This window comes from Oryctolagus cuniculus, chromosome 12 (genome assembly GCF_051225735.1).
Source record: "Oryctolagus cuniculus isolate XC-2025 breed Fujian yellow rabbit chromosome 12, ASM5122573v1, whole genome shotgun sequence".
NCBI classification, from domain to species: Eukaryota; Metazoa; Chordata; class Mammalia; order Lagomorpha; family Leporidae; genus Oryctolagus; species Oryctolagus cuniculus.
Genome location: NC_142878.1, coordinates 110864210 through 110883565, shown reverse-complemented (window position 1 = coordinate 110883565; position 19356 = coordinate 110864210). Strand labels below are relative to the sequence as shown.

The following is a 19356-nucleotide window of genomic DNA, read 5'->3' as shown; positions in this document are numbered from 1 at the left end:
ACATTTTCAACAGCTGACGCCACAGTGGGCCAACCCAAGAGTTGCTAAGCCCAACTCTGGGTGCCTCAAGGGAGCACCGGCCAAGGTAAGCAGGTCCCATAAGCACCCCTCACTCGTGAATCAGAGTGACAAAGGCACAGGGGCCTCAGGGGACCAGGCCGGGGCACAAGAGGGAGAAACAGAGAGGGCCAGGCCCACACCAGCCAAGCCCCGGGCCTAAGCAGGCCTCCAATGCTACCTCCTCCACCGCACGCTTCTGAGCCTCCCCGGGGCTGGCGTATGGCAGGAAACCAGGCTGCCAGCACCCCGGCAGAGCCACGCACGACCCGGCCCGGCCCGGCCCCTCCCGGCCTCTGCGCAGCCTGGCAAGGCCCAGAGAATGGACCTGTTCCCCCTGCCTTTCCAGAACCCAGGGAGTGGAAGCGCCGGGGCAGGATTCTTCCCCTGAAGATTCCATGGAAGGGGGCTGGTTCCAAACACAGCGCGGCCTTTATCTGGGGCGGCACAGTGAGGCCTGAACCTGAGTTTCGGCTGAGACCAACAATCGTGTGCCAGCCACGTGCACAGCCAGGCTTGGCGCTGAGCCCTGAAGCCAGGACAGTGACAGGGAAGCATGATATCACCAAGGCCCCGGGGTTCGTCACAAGCAGAACAGATAGTCCCGGCTCTGCAGTGGACAGTCTGCACCTGAACTTCGGCCCCTGATTAACCTCTTGGTGTCCACGGAGAGGAAGCCTGTGGTATTTCCAACACCACCCGTGGCACAGCCGGTGACTTTCCCTGATACCTCTGACCTCCTGTGATGGCCCTTCCAGACCGTCCTGTCCCCGCGGGTGTCAGGTAGCCCCTCGGCCAGGTTGCTTCGCCGCACCAGGCCCACCTGGGACACCGGCACTTTCGTCACGTCACCGAGAGCCTCCCCACACCTGACAATGCCTGCAGGTGGCATGCATGAACTTGGCCCTGCAGTCCCCAGCCCAGCCGCCAGGGGTGTCAGCAGGGAGAGTACAGCAAGACCTCAGCTCAACACCCACCCCTTCCTGTCGCCCCCTCCCAGGCCTGGGACACCCTGGAAACGTGTGGGACCATGGGGGACGGGGAGACCCAGTGCCACCGTGCTTCTCCAGGGCCTCCCGTCTCGCCAGAAAGTGGCAGCTAGGACTTCTACGCTGGGCTGTCCATCTCTTCACAGTCCAGCCACCGTCCCCTGTGTGGGCAGTCTCTCCCTCACCACAGAGTGACACAGTTCCTCTCGGCCAGTGCCCCACGCCTGGCTCCCCGCACGGCTCTGTAGCAGGGACTCCCAGGGCCTAGAGAGCCCGCAAGTCCCACCAGCACAGCCCGCTGTGGAGTGGCCGCGTGACAGAGCTGCATTCCACACACAGAGTGTGGCCGCCGGCCCTGGAATGGCTCCCAAGGCGCAACTTGGATTCTTTCGCACTGAAGTGGCTGCTGAAGCTTTGTGCGCAGAATTCCTCAACTCGTTCCAAAACTCTGGCTTTGCATTGGAGCCCCAAAACTTGCAGGAGCCACCACCTTGTAACAGGTGCTTCAGCTCGCTCGCTGAGGGGGCGTGGGGGAGGGCGTCTAGAATGTCCTCAGACTCCATCAGCCCAGCCGCAGCGTGAGCCGAAGGGATAGCACCCGGAATGTTGTTCTTTTTTAAGGCAGAGAGAGAGAGAGAGAGAGAGAGAGAGAGAGAGAGAGAGAGGTCTTCCACCAGCTGGTTCACTCCCCACACGGCTGCAACAGTCAGAGCTGGACCGATCCGAAGCCAGGAGCAGGAGCTTCTTCTGGGTCTCCCACATGGGTTCAGAGACCCAAGCACTCAGGACATCTGCTGCTGCTTTCCCAGGCCATAGCAGGGAGCTGGATCAGAAGTGGAGCAGCCAGGACTTGAACTGGTGCCCATACAGGATGTCGGCATCACAGCTTAACCTGCTACACCACAATGCAGGTCCCATGGAATGTTCTTCTTGGAGAAGGAGTGGGGACGATGGGCAAGCAGCTGTCACCTGCACACAGCAAAGATGCCTGGATCAAGAACGGGCCCCGAAGGACACATGGACACGGGCGTGAGGCTGGGGAAGACTTTCCGCCCGGGAGACTGGGCCCCACCCCCGCTGAGAGCCAGCGAGCCGGCTCAGGACGGGGTCAAGTGCAGCCAGGCCCCGACCCTGACCTCCACCCACACCCAAGGGCAGCAGGAGCCCAGGGCCTCACCTGTGCCCCGGGACTGGGCCCTCCCAAGTGAAGGTGCACAACTGCTGCTCCAGCCGCGAGATGCGGACGGCCAGGTAGGACGAGGCCAGGACCAGGAAGCAGATCCTAGGGAGAGGGAAGGGCAGGGCTCAGCCTTCCGTCCAGAAAAAGGGTGACTGAAGGCACCAGCGCCAACCCTGGGGACCGACAGCAACGTCCAGGCCCGGACACCTTTCTTCCCAGGGGCATCCTCACAGCCCAGCAGTCCTGGGTGCTCCGGCAGAGCCCGGACAGCCACAGCTGTCCCCACTTCCTCTGTTCCCAAAGGTGGAAGGCCCACTGTCCCTGCAGGTGTTGAAACTGAGTCACAAGCCAGCTGACCCAGAGCAGGTGGGACGCAGAGGGGAAGGGGGTGGGCTGGCTGTTCCTGTTACTTCCCGCCACGCTCACTGCCCTGGCCAGTGCCTGGACCGTCCCCAGGGAGCCAGGGGTTCTAGAAAAGGCCCTCGTGGTGGGCAGCCAGGAGGCCACGATCATCCCTGGGCAGGCTTTCCCCCAGCCAACGGTCGGCCACTCCCTGGTGTCCCCATTCGGAGCAGCGGCTCCTCCTCCTCTCAGCAGTTCCCTCGTCAGCCCCTCCCCACAGCATAGCCTCACCCTGAATTAATTTCAGGAATAAAACTGGACGGGACCAGCGCTGTGGCATAGTAGGTAAACCCTTTGCCTGCAGCACCAGCAGTGGCCGCTCCACTTCTGAGCCAGCTCTCTGCTGTGGCCTGGGAAAGCAGCTGAAGATGGACCAAGGGCTTGGGCCCCTGCACCCGTGTTGGAGACCTGGACGATGTTCCTGGCTCCTGGATCCAGTCCACCCAGCCCTGGCCATTGTGGCCATTTGGGGAGTGAACCAGCAGATGGAAGACCTCTCTCTGTGTCTCTCCCACTCTATGTAACTGCTTCTCAAATAAATAAATAAATCTTATAAAGAATAAAAATGGAGGAGGTAGGCAGTTAAGATATTACTTGGGATGTCTGCATCCCATATCCGAACGCCTGGGTTCAGATCCTGGCTCCGCTTCTGATCCAGTTTCCTGCTATCGCATACCCTGGAAGGCAGCAGGTGATGGCTTAGGAACTCGAGCACCCGCCACCCACACAGGAGTCCTGGATGCTCCTGACTCCTGGCTTTGGCCTGCCCCAGCCCCAGCCCTGCAGGTATTTGGGGAGTGAACCAGCAGATGAAGATTCTCTGTCTCTCTCAGTTTCTCTCCTTTCACCGCTTCTCTGTCTCTCTACTGCCTTTCAAATAAAATGAAAATAAAGTATTCTTAAAAATAACAAAAACTGGGGCCAGAGCTGTGGCATAGTAGGCTAAGCCCATGCCAGCATTCTATATGGACGCCAGTTCAAGTCCCAGCTGCTCCACTTCCCATCCAGCTCCCTGCTAATGTGCCTGGGAAAGCAGCGGAGGATAGCCCAACTGTTTGGGCCCCTGTACCCATGTGGGAGACCCGGATGAAGCCCCTGACCATGACCTCCCCTGGTCCAGGGCCCTTTCCAAACCCCTGGACACGGGGTGGGCTGCCCTCCTCCCCACAGCGCCACCTACAGCACGAAGACGACCTTGAGGAGCCGTGAATCCCAGAGCCTCAGCTCAGGGCTGCTCTTGGGGGGCTCCCACTGCAGTGGGTCCTCCGCGGTGGCCACAGCCTCTGCCAGAAAAAAACAGTAGGCACCTGCTTAGGTAGCCAGGACCCCCACCCCTGCCAGGGCCAGGCCCCCCTCCGCCATTGTCTGAAGCTGCTCGGCTTTGACATTTCATCTCGTGGGAAGTCAGCCAAGTCCCCGTGGGCTCACCAGACCCCGGAGGCTTCCTGGAGGGGAAGGGGCTGTCTGTGGAGTCTGTGGGCGCCCGAGGGACACACGGGATGTTATCTGGGAGAGACAGGGACCTGGAGGCAGGGCACACGTTCCTCCACTTCATCTCGGGGATGCGAACCTCCTGCCGAAAAGACGGGGGACACTGATGGCCACCCCTCCCCCCTCCCGCCCACACCCAGGGGACCAAAGCAGGTGGAGGGGTTGCCATGGCAACCAAATGCCTCTCCTCAGCAGGGACCACACCGGCCCCTCTGTCTTGGAAGACGGTGGGATCTCAGATGTGAGCCAAACCAGGCGCCCCCGCGCTCCCAGCCCAAGAAGGCTTGGCACAGCAGGGCTGCGGCAGGGTAAGTTAGGGCTCCTCGTAGTCCCCACTGCAATTCAGGTCAGCGGCTCACTGACCTGGGCAGGGCACTCAGACCCCACCAACAAAAACGGGAACATCACCTTCCATCTGCTACATGCTAATGAGCACACCGCATGCCTGGTGACACACTTGACAGTCACCAAGGGACACTTCAATCACCCAGCCTGTGCCTGCCCCAGAAACCTGGCTCAGCAGTGACCCCGCTCAAGGGACACCCAGATCCCATATCACAGTGCCTGGGTTTTCAGTCCCAACATCGCATTCCAGCTTCCTGATAATGTGCCAGAGAGACAGCAAGCGAGGGCCCAGGTACTTGGATCCTCCCACTCACAAGGGACAGAGGCCCTGGGAGACCTGGTTGGAGTTCCTGGCTCCTGGTTTCAGCCTGGTCCAGCCCTGGCTATTGTTGGCATTTGAGGAATGGCCCAGCCGATGCAGGAAAAAAAAAAAAAAAAAAAAAAAAAAAAAAAAAAAAAACCTCCCTCTTTTTCTTTCTCTTTCACATAAATAAATTTTTTTTTTTTTTAAAGAAACTGATCTGTGGGTACCCAGGGCCCCGGCCGCCACAGGAAACTGCTGGAACCTTAGCAAATTGTGGCCACGTCTGGCCAGGTTCCACAGGGACGGCCTCCGGCTCCTCCCAGGGACATCTCTATCCCCAGAGGGCACCCTCTCCCTAGCAGACGGGTGCTGGCCTTGCATCTACACGGCGGCGGGACCCGACCTGGCCAGTGCTCCGTGGGCTCAGCTCCCCTGCTTCTCGGAAGGCCAGCAAATCTGCCGAGGACCTGGTTGCTCTGCAGGGTAGGGAGCCCGGCAGAGCTGGGGGACCCCCTGGCATGGCACGGCACAGGCTGTTTGGCCTGGTGACCCCGCTGCACGCTGCGCGCCCCTCCGGGGGGGCCCTGACACAGGGCTGTGCCCCCGGGCTCTGCTCTCACCAGAGGCTCACACCTGGGCTCCTCTGGGCACTTCCGCACACTCAGAGTCTTCTTGCTACAAGGCTGAGCAGGGGAGGAAACGGGCAGGGTCAGGCACGGAAGGCACCAGCATCCCCCCACCCAGGAAAGGGCTTCACCTCCATGCAGCCACTGCGTCCGTGACACCCAGCGCCCAGAGTCTGCGGGAGCCCTACTTAACACCGGAGCAGAGGGGTAAACCCCACGTGACTGCCCCTCTGCCTCCCCAGAGGCCGGGGCCACAGCAAAGCTGCCCCATGCTCCTATCTGTGCAGACAGATACCCATGGGGACCACAAAGGCCCTTGGCCACACCAAGACACAAGCCCAGGCACACAGCTCCACCCACGCCTGCTCCTTGGACTGGACACATCACCCCCCACCCCCACCCCCACCCCCACCCCCATAGCCCTGCCCAGGACCTGGATCCGGGCCTGGCCTGACTCCTGCCCCTGAGCTCCGCACCTGCAGGTGCGTGCAGACCCTCCTGAGCAGGTCGTACACGCTGTCCCGGGAGAGCAGGGACACGAAGACGTACTGTACGTGGAAGGAGACGGGCGGTGACAGCGGTCCGTGAGGATAAGCAAGACCCCCGGCCAGGAGCCCTCCGCCGGCTGCCCCACAGCCCGAGCTGCCCCTGGAGAGCCATGTGGCGGGCAGAAGGGAAGACCCAGGAGTGGGCCGGGGCAGGCTGGGGAGCGGGGCTGGGCGGGGACCCGGCTGGAGACTCACAGACCTTCTGGCTGGTGCTGGTGGTGATGGCCAGGCCGTTGGGAAGCAGCCGCGCCATCTTGTGCTTCTTGATGATTTGCACCGACAGCACTGGAATGACCACCTGAGAGGGAGGCGCACGCTCGTTCAGGCCTCCCCCGTGCGCCACGGCACCTGCTCTGCAGCAGCCTGACCCCAGGCACGGGGCACCGGAACACCACCCTCCCCTTACCCCACCTTGCCCAGCCAGCACCTCACTGCAGGGCGCTCGGTGAGGTCAGACCCTCGTAGCTACGAGGCCATCTGGCAAATCCCAAGCCCTAGTGACGGGGCTCCCCGGCCACCTCCCGCGTGCGACATTCCCTCCAATGCCCGAGGCCTAGTTTGCTATTCTTTTTTTAAAGATTGATTTATTTATTTGAAAGGCAGCATGACAAGGAGAGACAAAGAGCTCTTCTACCCACTGGTTCATTCCCTAAATGGCTGCAAAAGCCAGGGCTGGGCCAGGCTGAAGCCAGGAGCCAGGAACTCCATCCAGGTCTCCCATGAGGGTGGCAGGGGCCCAAGGACTTGGGCCACTTTCTACTGCCTTCCCAGGCCACACTAGCGGAAGCGGGCTGGGAACGCGCTGTCTCGGGACGCCAGTGCCAGGGCCCCCGAGGCCTTTCCAAGACACTTGCAGGAGCGTCTGAGCAGTTCAGGCCACGTGCTAGGTCTCTGCCTTCTAGAAGGGGCGGGGGCAGCCCTCCCCCTCGTGCCTACCTTGATGTCCTTGCCGAAGAGGCTGGCGTGGAAGCAGAGCCAGTTGGGAGAGATGTAGAGCCGGCCCTGGAGCAGGAGGTCTCTCTGGAGGGCGCAGGAGCACACTGGGAGAACAGCAGGGGAAAGGCAAGGTTGACCAGAAGCCCCAGAGCCCAGGAGCCCAGAGTCCAGCTCAGCCTGGCTGCTTCCTCCCTCCCCAAACAGTCTGCTCCCCTGGGCTCTGAGAGCGTCTCAGCAGGAGCCAGACTCCTCCCCCCCCCCCCCCCCCCGCCCTCCAGGCCCCCCAGGCCGCGCAGGTCCCTGCGGGAATGTCAATCCTGGATTCTCGGCTCCAGGAGAAGCCTCCATCCTACCCGCCTGGAGAGAGGGCCCTGGCTGGCCAGCTGCCCCCTGCGTACGCTCAGTGAGGGCCTGAGCCGGAGACAAGGAGACAGCAAGGAGCAGAGCAGGCATGAGGGCTGGGCGCCTGCACGCCTGCAGGGACCTTCACAATCCGGCCCCGGCTCTCCCTTCTGGAGAAGCAGCGGGGCAGCCAGGCCCCAGCACCCTGGCTGCCGCTCCAGCCACAGCTCACCTTTGAGCACCGTCTCCTCGGCGGGGATGTCCTTGAACAGCTTGTGGTACTGCTGGTTCGACTTACTCAGCAGGGCCTGCAAACACATGCCGGCTGGTGGGAGAATCCCTGGGAGCCCCGTGGGCCCTCTCTCATACCAGGAAGGGATACCGGGGAGGCCTAGAGATTCCGCCTGCAGATACCAGGAGCCAAATTCCAAGCACATAAGTCCTGAGAGCAGCCTGTGACTGGAGGGGACCCCCTACTCTGCTCCCCCCACCACCGCACAGATGGGTCTGGGTGACCAAGCAGACGAATGTCACCGAGCCCGGGTGCAGGCAAAAAACCAGGCCCTCGGGGGGGGGGGGGAGCCAGCCCTGCACACTTACCCCTGCCCGGCCACACTTCTTTATCTCTCCGCCCTTGGAGCCCTCTGGCCAGTGCAGGCTGCAAGTGGACGCTGCATTCCAGGGACAGGCGGCCCCGGAGCCCTGCCCACGCATCCTCCGTGCCCACTCTGCCTGGGTCTCGGGCCAGCAGCTCTGCGCAGGGACTGGAGACTCCAGCCCCTCTCTAGGAACACAGCAAAATGAGAAGGGCATGGGCTGCCAGGCTGAGGAGTCGCACACCCCTGGACGTCTGGGACTCACTCCAGTGTCTGGCTCAGGGCCAGGCAGAGGGGCAAGCAGTGCAGGTGCAGGGCCCAGCCTGGGGGCGGGGTGGGGGTGGGGAGCCGGGGGTCCAGGAAGAACTTGCTGCCTTGCGGCTGGGCGCAGAGGTGTGCACGGAGTAGCTGAGCACAGCTGCCGGAGGCTGGCCAGGTGGGAACACAGGGGTGGCGCTCAAATGCAAACCCTGTGGGCAGGAGGAAGCTCGGACCCGAGAAGGCTGTGCTCTGCCGGGTTCAAGCACCTTGGCCGGCCCTGCAAGGTCTCAGCCTGGGGCGCCCTTCCTAGCGGTCTCCTGCTGGGGGCTCCCCACCCCCCAAGCTGTCTGCACCTCTGAGCCCGAGGGGTCTCACCCGGCTGGAGATTCCGGCACTCGATCTGCTTTCCTTAGCAGGACACAGGGCTCCCCAGAGAGGCCGTCTTTCCGGGCATGAGCTGTTTGCTAGGGAGAAGCAGATGCACTGCTGGAAGGGAGTGTCCGGGGAAGTCGGGGCAGCTGCCTCTGTCCGGGCCCCACCCCCACACAGCCTGGCTCCGACTTTCAGGGTTGGGAAGCAGCAGCAGAGGTTCTGGGGGGCGCTGAGGAGCGGCCGGCAGCCTCAGGCACTCTCAGCCTCCTTTCCTGGAAGCTGAACTTCAGTTTGCACCTGGCCCAGTAGGAAACTCACTCACAACAGCCCCGGGGCCAGAGTCCGCCAGCTGGGAACCCAGGCGGGGTGGGCCTCCAGCCCTGCCCTGGAGAAGCCCCACGGGAGGGCAGGACCAGGCACCTGCTCACGACTGCGAGGGAAGGTTTCAGAGGTGCCCGGCAGCATTTCTGTAAACCCTTGGGTTCTGGGAAGGGACGTGGGCCGGGCAGCTTCATCCAGCTGAGCAGTGGGGGAGGGAGGGCCCGCAGGTGGCCACAGAAAGCCAAAGCATCTGAAAAATGTCCGAGGGAAAGGGCCGTGAGTCCCTTCACTCCTGCTCTGCCAAGGCTCGGGCTCTACGGAGCTGCAGCAGCCGGGCCCTCAGCCGATCTGGAGCCGGCACGTCGCCTGCAAGGCCGCAATCAGCTGTGACCAGGAAGTCCCATCTGTCCCCAGGCTCTGCCAGGCCCGGCACAGTACCTTACAAATGAGCAAACGGAGGCCACCAAGGGACAGGCCGTGCCGTGCTCCACAGAGAAAGCCAGGGCACCCCACCCACACGACCGGCACAGCCATGTCCCTGTGGCCAGGGGCCTTTAACCCGGGCCTCACGGAGGGCTCTGACACTCAGCAGCAGACAGGCATGGGGACCGTGGTCCCTGACACTGCCTCTCCAGGGACATCAGGGCGTGCACGCACCCTGAGGGTGCTCGCACAGGGTCAAAGTTAGCACCTCGCAATGTGCTTATCAGAACCTGTCATGTGACTGCGCTTACTGGGTCTCACGGGGATGGTGGCACCACTGACCCCACCCTTGGATCCTCAGTTCATTGGCCGGAGTGATAACTTCCACATGCCTTTTTTTTTTTTTTTTTTTTTTTTTTTGACAGGCAGAGTGGACAGTGAGAGAGAGAGAGAGAGAGAAAGGTCTTCCTTTTGCCGTTGGTTCACCCTCCAATGGCCGCCGCGGCCGGCGCGCTGCGGCCGGCGCACCGCGCTGATCCGATGGCAGGAGCCAGGAGCCAGGTGCTTTTCCTGGTCTCCCATGGGGTGCAGGGCCCAAGCACCTGGGCCATCCTCCACTGCCCTCCCTGGCCACAGCAGAGAGCTGGCCTGGAAGAGGGGCAACCGGGACAGAATCCGGCGCCCCAACCGGGACTAGAACCCGGTGTGCCGGCGCCGCTAGGCGGAGGATTAGCCTAGTGAGCCGCGGCGCCAGCCAACATGCCTTTTTTTTTCCCCTTTTTTATGCTCATTATAGAAAGTGAGAAATATATATATATATATATGCTCACAATCACCCATAAGAAAAACAATTCCTTAATGATCACCAAATGGGGCTGGCATTGTGCCACAGTGGGTTACATATTTAACAAGTAAATAAATAAATAAGTCACCCAAAGAAAAGGTTTCTGCATAAAATACATATGTGGATCATGTGGCACATAATTTTTAGACCTCATTTTTTAAATTCGATTTTTATTAAATTTTATTTTTTAAATTTTGATTTGAAAGGCGGAGAGACAGAGGAAGAGAGATCTTCTGCTCACTAGTTCCCTCCCCAAGCACCCGCAATAACCAGAGCTGGACCAGGCTGAAGCAAGGAGCCTGGCACCCCACCCAGGTCTCCCACGCGGGCGGCAGGGACCCAAGTCCTTGAGCCGTCAGTGCACCTCCCATGGAGTGCGTCAGCAGGAAGCTGGAGTCAGGAGCGGAAAGCAGACACAGATACTGGAAGCAGGCAAGCCTGGGGGTCACTTAAGTGCTGAGCCAAATGCCGCCCCGTGGCCTACACCTGTTGCTCCACGAGCTTCCAGGGCAGTTTTCCAGGTCACTGTCGACGCCAGGGACCAATTCCTCAGAAGTGAACTTAGCCTGAGAACGCAGGGGCCACACCAGTCACCTGGCGTCACCGTCACCTCTGCTGCTCCACACCTCTCACCTGTGCAGTGATCAAGAGGGAGAAGGCAGGATGGTGGGAGGGAGGGAAAGAGAAAGAGAAGGAGAGAGAGACTCGCCCATCCACTAGTTCATTCCCCAAGTGGCTCTAACAGCCAGGGCTGGGCCAGGCAGAAGCCAGAGAGCCTGCAGCTCCACCCAGGTCTCCCATGCCCAAGCTCTTGGGCATCTCCTGCTCCCTGCCCAGGTACATTGGCAGGGAACTGGATCAGAAGTGGAGCAACTGGGACTCGAACCAGCACTCAGCTGGGATGCTGGCACTGCAGGCCACAGCGTAACCCACTGTGCCACCATGCTGACACTATGCTGTTTGTTTTTTTTTTAAGATTTATTTTATTTACTTGAAAGACAGAGTTACAGAGAGAGAGAGAGAGGTCTTCCTTTTGTTGGTTCACTCCCCAGATGGCCGCAACAGCTGGAGCTGCGCCGATCCAAAGCCAGGAGCTTCTTCCTGGTCTCCCACATGGGTGCAGGGGCCCAAGGACTTGGGCCATCTTCTACTGCTTTCCCAGGCCATAGCAGAGACCTGGATCGGAAGTGGAGCAGCCGGGACTAGAACTGGTGCCCATACGGGATGCCGGCGCTGCAGGCCAGTGCTTTAACCCGCTGTGCCACAGTGCCAGCCTCCCAATGCTGTTTTCATTTGTAGTGCTGCTTCCCGGTAGGCTGGATTTTTTTCCCTGCAAATATATACTAACCTTTGGAATTTCACCTGTGGATCACCTATATGACTCTCATATACATTCTTTGTTGGAAATATTAATCTTTTTTTTTTTTTTGGACAGGCAGAGTTAGACAGTGAGAGAGAGACAGAAAGGTCTCTGTGTGCTGTCTCTGATCACGCTGTGCCGAGAAGCCAGGTGCTTCTCCTGGTCTCCCATGGGGTGCAGGGCCCAAGCACCTGGGCCATCCTCCACTGCACTTCCAGGCCACAGCAGAGAGCTGGCCTGGAAGAGGGGCAACCGGGACAGAATCCAGCGCCCCGACCAGGACTAGAACTCGGGGTACCGGCGCCACAGGCGGAGGATTAGCCAAGTGAGCCGCGGCACCAGCCGGAAATATTCATCTTTAGTTTAGCACCTTTACAAACATCGTCCCTAGCTGGTCATTTGCCTCTTGTCTGTGGTGTCTTTCCTGTCTATGCACCAGTGATTGTGGGCCAGGTCCCACCCACCTCGCCCACCTTCTGTTTCTCCCTTGGTCTGTGTCCTTTCACTGGGAGGGGGCAGCACGGCCGTTGCTTGGGGAACCAGGATCCCATATCAGAGCGCTGCTTCAAGTCCAACTCCCTGCTGCTACGCCTGGGAAGCAGTGGATAATGGCTCAGACACTTGGGCCTCGCCTCCCATGTGGGAGACCCGGATGGAGCTCCAGGCTATGGCCCTGGCCCAGACCTGCTGGTTGCTGTGGGCGTTTGGAAAATAAACCAGCAGATGAAGGTTCTCTCCCTCTCTCTTTTTCTCACTATGCCTCTCTGACACTGGCTTTTAAATAAATAAATCTTTTTTGGAAAAAAGTTCATGGACTGGCACTGTGGCTTAGCAGGTAAAGCCGCTGCCTGTAGTGCCGGCATCCCACGTGGGCACCAGTTCGAATCATGGCTTCTCCACTTCCGATGTAGCTCTCTGATGTGGCCTGGGAAAGCAGTAGAAGATGGCCCAAGTCCTTGGGCCCCGGAACCCGTGTGGGAGACCCAGAAGAGGCTCCTGGCTCCTGGCTTTGGATTGTCGCAGCTCCAGCCATTGCAGCCAACTGGAGAATGAACCAGCAGATGGAAGACCCCTCTCTCTCTTTCTTCCTCTCCTTCTCTCTCTGTGCAACTCTGACTTTCAAATAAATAAATAAATCTTTAAAAAATATAAAATAAATCTTTAAAAAATGAATTTATTTTGGTACCAAAACTTCATGAAAAATGTGTATTAAGAAAAAACAAGGGCCTGGCCTGGCAGCACCGCCTATCACAAGGGCACTGGTTCGAGTCCCAGCTGCTCCACTTCTGATCCAGCTCTCTGCTGTGGCCTGGGAAAGTAGCAGAGGATGGCCCAAGTCCTTGGACCCCTGCATCCACATGCAAGACCAGGAAGAAGCTCCTGGCTCTAGCCTGGCCAACTCCTGGCCATTGAAACCATTCGGGGAGTGAACCAGTGAATGAAGATTTTTCTCTGTGTGCCCCCCTCTCTCTGAAACCGTATTTTTCTTTTATCTTCTCTTTCTCTTTCTTTTTTTCTTTTTTTTTTTCTTTTTTGAAAGGCAGAGTGGACAGTGAGAGAGAAAGAGACATAGAGAAAGGTATTTCTTTGCCATTGGTTCACCCTCCAATGGCCGCTGTGGCCGGTGCGCTTCGGCCGGCACACCGTGCTGATCCGATGGCAGGAGCCAGGTGCTTCTCCTGGTCTCCCATGGGGTGCAGGGCCCAAGAACTTGGGCCATCCTCCACTGCACTCCCAGGCCACAGCAGAGAGCTGGACTGGAAGAGGGGCAACCAGGACAGAATCCAGCACCCTGACTGGGACTAGAACCGGGTGTACCGGCGCCACAGGTGGAGGATTAGCCTAGTGAGCCGTGGCACCGGCCTTCTCTTTCTTTTTTTAAGATTTGTTTATTTATTTGACAGGCAGAGTTACAGACAGTGGGAGAAACAGTGGGAGAGAGAGAGAGAGATCTTCTATCTTCTCTCCCCAAATGGTCACAACGGCCAGAGCTGGGCTGATCTGAAGCCAGGAGTTAGGAGCTTCATCTGGGTCTCCCACGTGGGTGCAGGGGCCCAAGCACTTGGGCCATCTTCTGCTGCTTTCTGAGGCCATTAGCAGGACACGACCCAGCGCCCACATGGGACGCCAGCGTCGCAGGTGGAGGCTTAGCCTACTACACCACAGCACCAGCCCCTGTAGCTGTCATTCACAAAACAGAGAACCCCCGAGGAACTGCCCAGGCCATCAGGGGTATGCACATCCAAAAAGCCACCGAGTGTGTGAGACATCGCATGACAGAAGCCACGTGTGCCACTCCGCCCTCACGAGGGTGCAGCTGGGGGGTGTGCCGAGGCCGAGCAGGGGGTGGCCTCAGGGTCAGTGGCCCAGAAAGAGTGTGGAGTTTCTGCTGCGTGAGCTTAAAACTGCAGAGAGCGCCGCTCAGCTGAAGGATCCGGTGTAGACCCTCTGCTCACTGAGTATCTCCGCGTGAACAAAGCCCCTGGATGGGCCGCCGTCCCCATAGGGCCCGTGGTCGCATGACCCCAGGCATGAGCTCCCCGTGCCACGAGGACGTGATCCTCACTGAAAATAAATCCAAGTTGGGGGCCGGCGCTGTGGCCTCCATATGAGCGCTGGTTCAAGTCTCAACTGCTCCACTTCCAATCCAGCTCTCCGCTATGGCCTGGGAAAGCAGTGGAAGATGGTCCAAGTGCTTGGGCCCCTGCACCCGTGTGGGAGACCTAGAAGAAGCCCCCGGCTCCTGGCTTCAGATCAGCCCAGCTCTGACCATTGTAGCAATTTGGGGAGTGAACTAGCAAACAGAAGCTCTCTCTCTCTGTAAATCTGCCTCTCTAATAAATAAATAAATCTTAAAAATAAATAAATGCAAATTAAAAGAATACAAAATAAGTAAAAGCAACTCCTGTCCATGTGATCAGCAGGGCGGTGACAGAACTTTCCAGCCCTTCCCATCATGCCCTGGGATGGAGACCCCGCCTGTCATAGAGATGGCTTTCGACACCATCTTCCATTTCAGACCCTCCACTGAGTCCTCCCCTCTCCTCCCTGCAATGTCTGCTCAGAAGGAAGGCAAAGAAATGGGAGCAGGCAGTGGGAGGAGCCCAGGTGGGTCTTCGCCTGTGGAGCCAGGAAGAGGGGTTCACCTGGTGCCTCCAGCCCGGGAGGCAGCCCCTGTCCGTCCCCGCCCCCTGCAGCCAGCTGCTTAGGCCCTGTGTACCGAGAACCCCGCAGGCTCCCATCCGCTGCCCGGAGCCATCTAGACTGCGGGGTTACTCTCAGGGCCCTGAGTCCAGGGCCACAAAAGCAGACCTTCTGCAGCGAGTGGGATGGAGAGCGGTGGGAGGTGGGGGTGTGGCTGGATTTTTTGCACATCAGGTGCCAGAGACCCGAAAGCTCCCGGGACGCAGCCCTCCCTTGCTGAGCTGCTCTGCAGGCGGGAGAGCCGCCAAGAGAGGCCAGGCAGGTGCTGTGGAGGTGGGGCACTGCCCTCCTTCAGGAGGGCACAGGTACCCACTTGGAGCCTCCTGTGGGAAGGGGCAGCCCACATGGCAGGTGTGTGGGACAGGGAGACAGAGAGAGGCAGAGAGCCCAGAAAGCCAGCGGGGCCTGACTGCTCTGCAAGGCCTCCCCCAGACTCAGAACACCCAGACAGGCTGCAATCCTCCCTGGGCTCAGACCCCGCCACCCACAGCAGCTGCCCAGGAGCTGCCCAGGAGCCCGCATCACGCTCAGTCTGCTCCCTTCTGAGCAACACCCGCTCAGCACACCCACACGCCCAGATCAGCTGCGCTGAGAGCTCAACCCACCGCTGCCCACCCCACACCCAGGAGATCCTTCAGGGCCCAAGAGCCCCTGGGCGGCTGACCCAGGAGACCATCTGCTCTGCCACGCGAGCCCAGGCTGCCCCGGGCTGTTTCCCGGACACAGCCGTGCCCTCCCTCGACGGCCCCTCCCAGCAGGGCCGGGACCAGACCCTGCCGCTCTCCCGCTAACTGTCCTACACCCGACCATCCCATTGCTCCCTCCCAACCTTCCTGCTGCTCCCCCCAGCTACCACCCGCCACCCGCTCCTGTGCAGCTCCAGACCTGGTCTGCTCACTCGCCCTGGACCCCCCCACCCCGACGCGTACCTGCTCAGGACTCCTCAAGCCTCAGCTGGGAGTGGCACCTCCCCTGTGACGCCTTCCCTGCTTTCACCAGCACAGCTGCCCTCTCTGGGGTGCACACTGGCCAGCACTCACTGCCTCTGAGCGCACACTGCCTCCCCCAGCTGGCTCCCAGGTCCGAGGGGGCGCGGCTGGCCCGGCTCTGCGTCCCGGCTCACAGCTGAAGGAAAGCAGGAGACAGACCAGAGAGAGAGAGGGGTGATGACAACCCAAAGGGGGGAGGAGAGGTGAGGAAGAGGAAGAGGCAGGGCTGCCGGTCACCCGCAGTGGGCCCTTCCCGGCAGGAGCCCAGGCGAGCAGCACCAGGCACTCACCCAGCACAGCTGACGGCTCACAGGGGCCCTGCGTGGGAGGCAGAGCAAATGGCAGAGGGCAGGGTGGGAGGGGGATCTGGGCGCCGGCCCAGGCTGGGCCCCTCCCGTCCCTGCTGCAGCGTCCACTCAGCCGCCCTCCCCTGGCCATCCACGCCTAGGCAGCACCCGCGGCTCACCCAGCCCTTCCCAGCCAGAGGGCGGGCCTCCCCCAGGGCGTGCGCCAGCCTCGGGCGCTGTGGCTGAAGCCTCAGCAAGGGCCTGGCAGCCTGCGTGGCCACGGGCGGGGTGGGAGGTGCCACGTGCTCCACGCTGACTCCTCCAGGACTCCTGAGATGAGGGCATCCCCCAGGTCCTGCTGTCCACAGCTGGCAGGACACAGGGGCCCAGTGAGCCCCAGCACAGCGGCCGGAGCCCACAGAAGATGCAGGCCAGCAGCAGGCCCCTGCGAGGACAAGCCGAGGAGCCCCAGCAGCAGCCACCCCCCATCCTGGGCAGAACTGGGAAGACTCCTGCTCCCGCTGCAGCCCCAAGTGCCCAGGCCCCCGCCAGCCCTGCCTCCGCCCGCGCAGCCCGCTGCCCACCTCCCCTCCCTGGAGAAAGGGCCCTCTGCTGTGCCCTACCAGCACCTGCCGGGTGCACACTGCAGTCACCTGCAGAGCTTGTTGAAGGAACAAAGCATGAGGGGCTCCATCGGAATCTTGGGGGACGCTTTAGGAGTCCAGTACCAGGGCCCCGCCACCCACACGGGACACCTGGGTGGAGTTCCCAGCTCCAGCCATTGCAGGCATTTGGGGAGCAAACCAACAGATGCGCGCTCCACCCGCCTGCCTCTCAAATCAAGAAAAGGAAGGCGGGGGGGAGGGGGACACTGGCCTTCTGACCAGCAGGGTGGGTGGGGCCGCCGTCTGTGACCCTAGCACCCATCCCATCCCATCCGCTCTGCTGCTGACCCGGCTCCTGCTAATGCACCTGGGAAAATAGCAGTGGATGGCCCAAGCGCTAGGGCCCTGCTGCCCACGGGGGAGACGTGGACGGCGATCCAGGCTCCTGGCTTTCGCCTGGCCCTGCCCTGCCATTGTGGCCATTTAGGGGAATGAACCAGCAGATGGAAGATCTCTCCCTCTGTGTCTCCCCCACCCCTCTTTCTGCCTTAAAAAAATAAATAAATCTTTTAAAAAATAAGAAAAAAGGGCTGGCACTGTGGCACTGGGGGTAAAGCGGCTGCCTGCAGCCCTGGCATCCCATATGGGCGCCAATTTGATTCCTGGCTGCTCCACTTCTGATGCAGCACCCTGCTATGGCCTTGGAGAAGCAGTGGAGAACGGCTCAAGTCCTTGGGCCCCTGCACCCACATGCGAGACCTGGGAGAAGCTCCTGGCTTCTGGCTTTGGCCTGGCCTGGCCCGGCCCCAGTCATTGCTGCCATTTGGGGAGTGAACCTGCAGATGGAAGACATCTCTCTCTCTCTCTCTCTCTCTCACTCTCTCTTTCTCTCTCTCTTTCTGTAGCTCTGACTTTCAAATCAAAGTAAAATTTTAAAAAATAAGGAAAGAGAAGAAAAAAAAACGAAGTGCACAGAGAGCTCATTTATCTGTTTCACACACCTCCTTTCCTTCCAGCCACACCGCCCAGGTCCCGGGACAGCCACCGTGCAGGTCTCCAGCTGTGCGGCCACTCTACCTCCCCGGGCGTGCCCTGCTCACACCCTCCGCATCCGTCCCGTGCCCGCTCTGGCTCAGGAATGAGCTGGGGGGACTGCCCACGTGAGCGTGACTGGAAGCTGTGCGCTTTCCCGGCGTTCAGGTGCCGCCTGAGTTTACTCAAGGCACTGTTGCTGGGCCTCTTACATAACTGCTAAGAAGATGCCAGCGCCCGTCGTGGGTAAGCACTCGGGATCACGAGGTGGGTGTGTGTCCAGGGCAGGGCTGGGAAAGAAGAACCCTGGCCCTCCTTTCTTTTCGCCCTGGGGAAAGAGGACCCTCCTCTGCCCCTCCTGGGACCCGGCAAGCAGGGGAGTCCCAGTGTTAATACAGGTCTTCCCCTACCAGGGCCACAGAGCCCACGCCTTAGGTGGTACAGTGGAGGGACAAGGCCAGCCTTCCACAAGCCACAGGCGGCTTGAACGCACCGAGTTCTTCCCGGGAGCACCCACGTCTGGGGGCCGCGGTCCTGACACCGCCTGCCAGGGGCCAGCTACGTGGGGAGGCAGAGGCAGGTGCACAGCAGACGCGCTGGCACTGTGATGGAGGGATGCTGCCTTCTGCAGACACACTTCCCTTCTCTCTCGTCCTCCCTCGGGGCCAGGACAACCGCTCCACTCTCCCCGCTGCGGACTCAGGTGGCGACAACAGACCCCTGAGCCAGCCAGGATGCTGTCCACACTGGAAAGCCGGCCTGCAACTAGCTCCCAGAGTTCCAGACCTCTCTTTATTTGAAGGTCAGCGCTATGGCATAGTAGGCTAAGCCTTCACCTGCTGCGCCGGCATCCTATGTAGGCGCCGGTTCAAGTCCCGGCTGCTCCTCTTCTGATCCAGCTTCCTGTTATGGCCTGGGAAAGCAGTGGAAGATGGCCCGAGCACATGGGCCCCCTCTCAAACCCTAGTCTACCTCCTACCCCAGGCTCTGGCTGGAGCCGTGTGCAAGGTTCTGTGTGCATGCCCCCCCCCTTCCCTGCGCCCCGATCTCGCCACGCAGGCCCAAGCTCTCTCACCAAGGCACTCAGTCAGGTGCTCAGCTGTTCCTGTGGGGGCGGGCACTGTTGCTGCGCGGCCATTCCCAGCTCTGCCTGGGCCCCCCTCCGGCTAAGCACTCCTTCCCCAGCTCTGCCTGGGCCCCTCTCCGGCTAAGCACTCCTCCCCAGGATGGGGTCCCCTTGCTCTTGCCACCCCTCCCTCACCTCCCTGACCTGCGGCCTGGCCTGTAGCTCCACAGTGACCAGGCCCCACCCTCCCTCCGCCCTAACCTCTGCCTTAGCTGCGCCTGGCTCCCCACTGGACATGCCTTTTTTTTTTCCAATACTTGAGAGGTAGACAGATCTCCCCTGCACTGGCTCACTCCTGCCCTCGCCTGCCTCCAGGGGCAGGAAGCTGGCATCAGCGGCCCAGCCTCCAGGAAGAACCGCTGCCCCTAGACCAGGCTCCCTCCTCTCGCCTCAGGCCTTGCACAGTGCGTGGTGCGCATGCTCACCAATCGCCCTGCAGCTGCAGGGTCCTTTTGGAGGCAGCCAGCCCTGAAGCGAGAGCAGCCAGGTCTACCCCAGCCACCCTCCTCTGAACTTGCTGCTCTCCGTGCAGAGCATGAGAGAGACCAGGCCCCGTGGTCCCGCCCACTGAGCCCCCCATCCCGCCGCATGGCTCCGCCCACTGAGCCCCGCCTGCCACCAGCCCCTTGCAGGGTCCCTGGAGGTGCCTCTCCCAGGGGAAGTGGAGCTGGGGTCTCCTGGCCGCCGCTGCCCCATCTACGCTCGCCTGCATGAGC

General features: G+C 60.6%; 1 protein-coding gene across 1 annotated transcript in view; it reads right to left on the bottom strand.

The window, feature by feature from the left end:
• GRAMD2A (GRAM domain containing 2A) overlaps positions 1-19356 on the bottom strand; it is a 30537-nt gene continuing 11181 nt past the window's right edge. The window contains exons 2-12 of the mRNA XM_089310954.1: positions 8453-8541; positions 7821-8004; positions 7453-7528; positions 6879-6982; positions 6142-6240; positions 5871-5942; positions 5389-5451; positions 4057-4201; positions 3809-3911; positions 2224-2328; positions 1-2015 (exon numbers count right to left, since the gene is read on the bottom strand). Coding sequence (XP_089167080.1) covers positions 2012-2015; positions 2224-2328; positions 3809-3911; positions 4057-4201; positions 5389-5451; positions 5871-5942; positions 6142-6240; positions 6879-6982; positions 7453-7528; positions 7821-7934 — 885 coding nt within the window. The 5' untranslated portion in view covers positions 7935-8004; positions 8453-8541 and the 3' untranslated portion in view covers positions 1-2011. The remainder of the gene's footprint in view (positions 2016-2223; positions 2329-3808; positions 3912-4056; positions 4202-5388; positions 5452-5870; positions 5943-6141; positions 6241-6878; positions 6983-7452; positions 7529-7820; positions 8005-8452; positions 8542-19356) is intronic.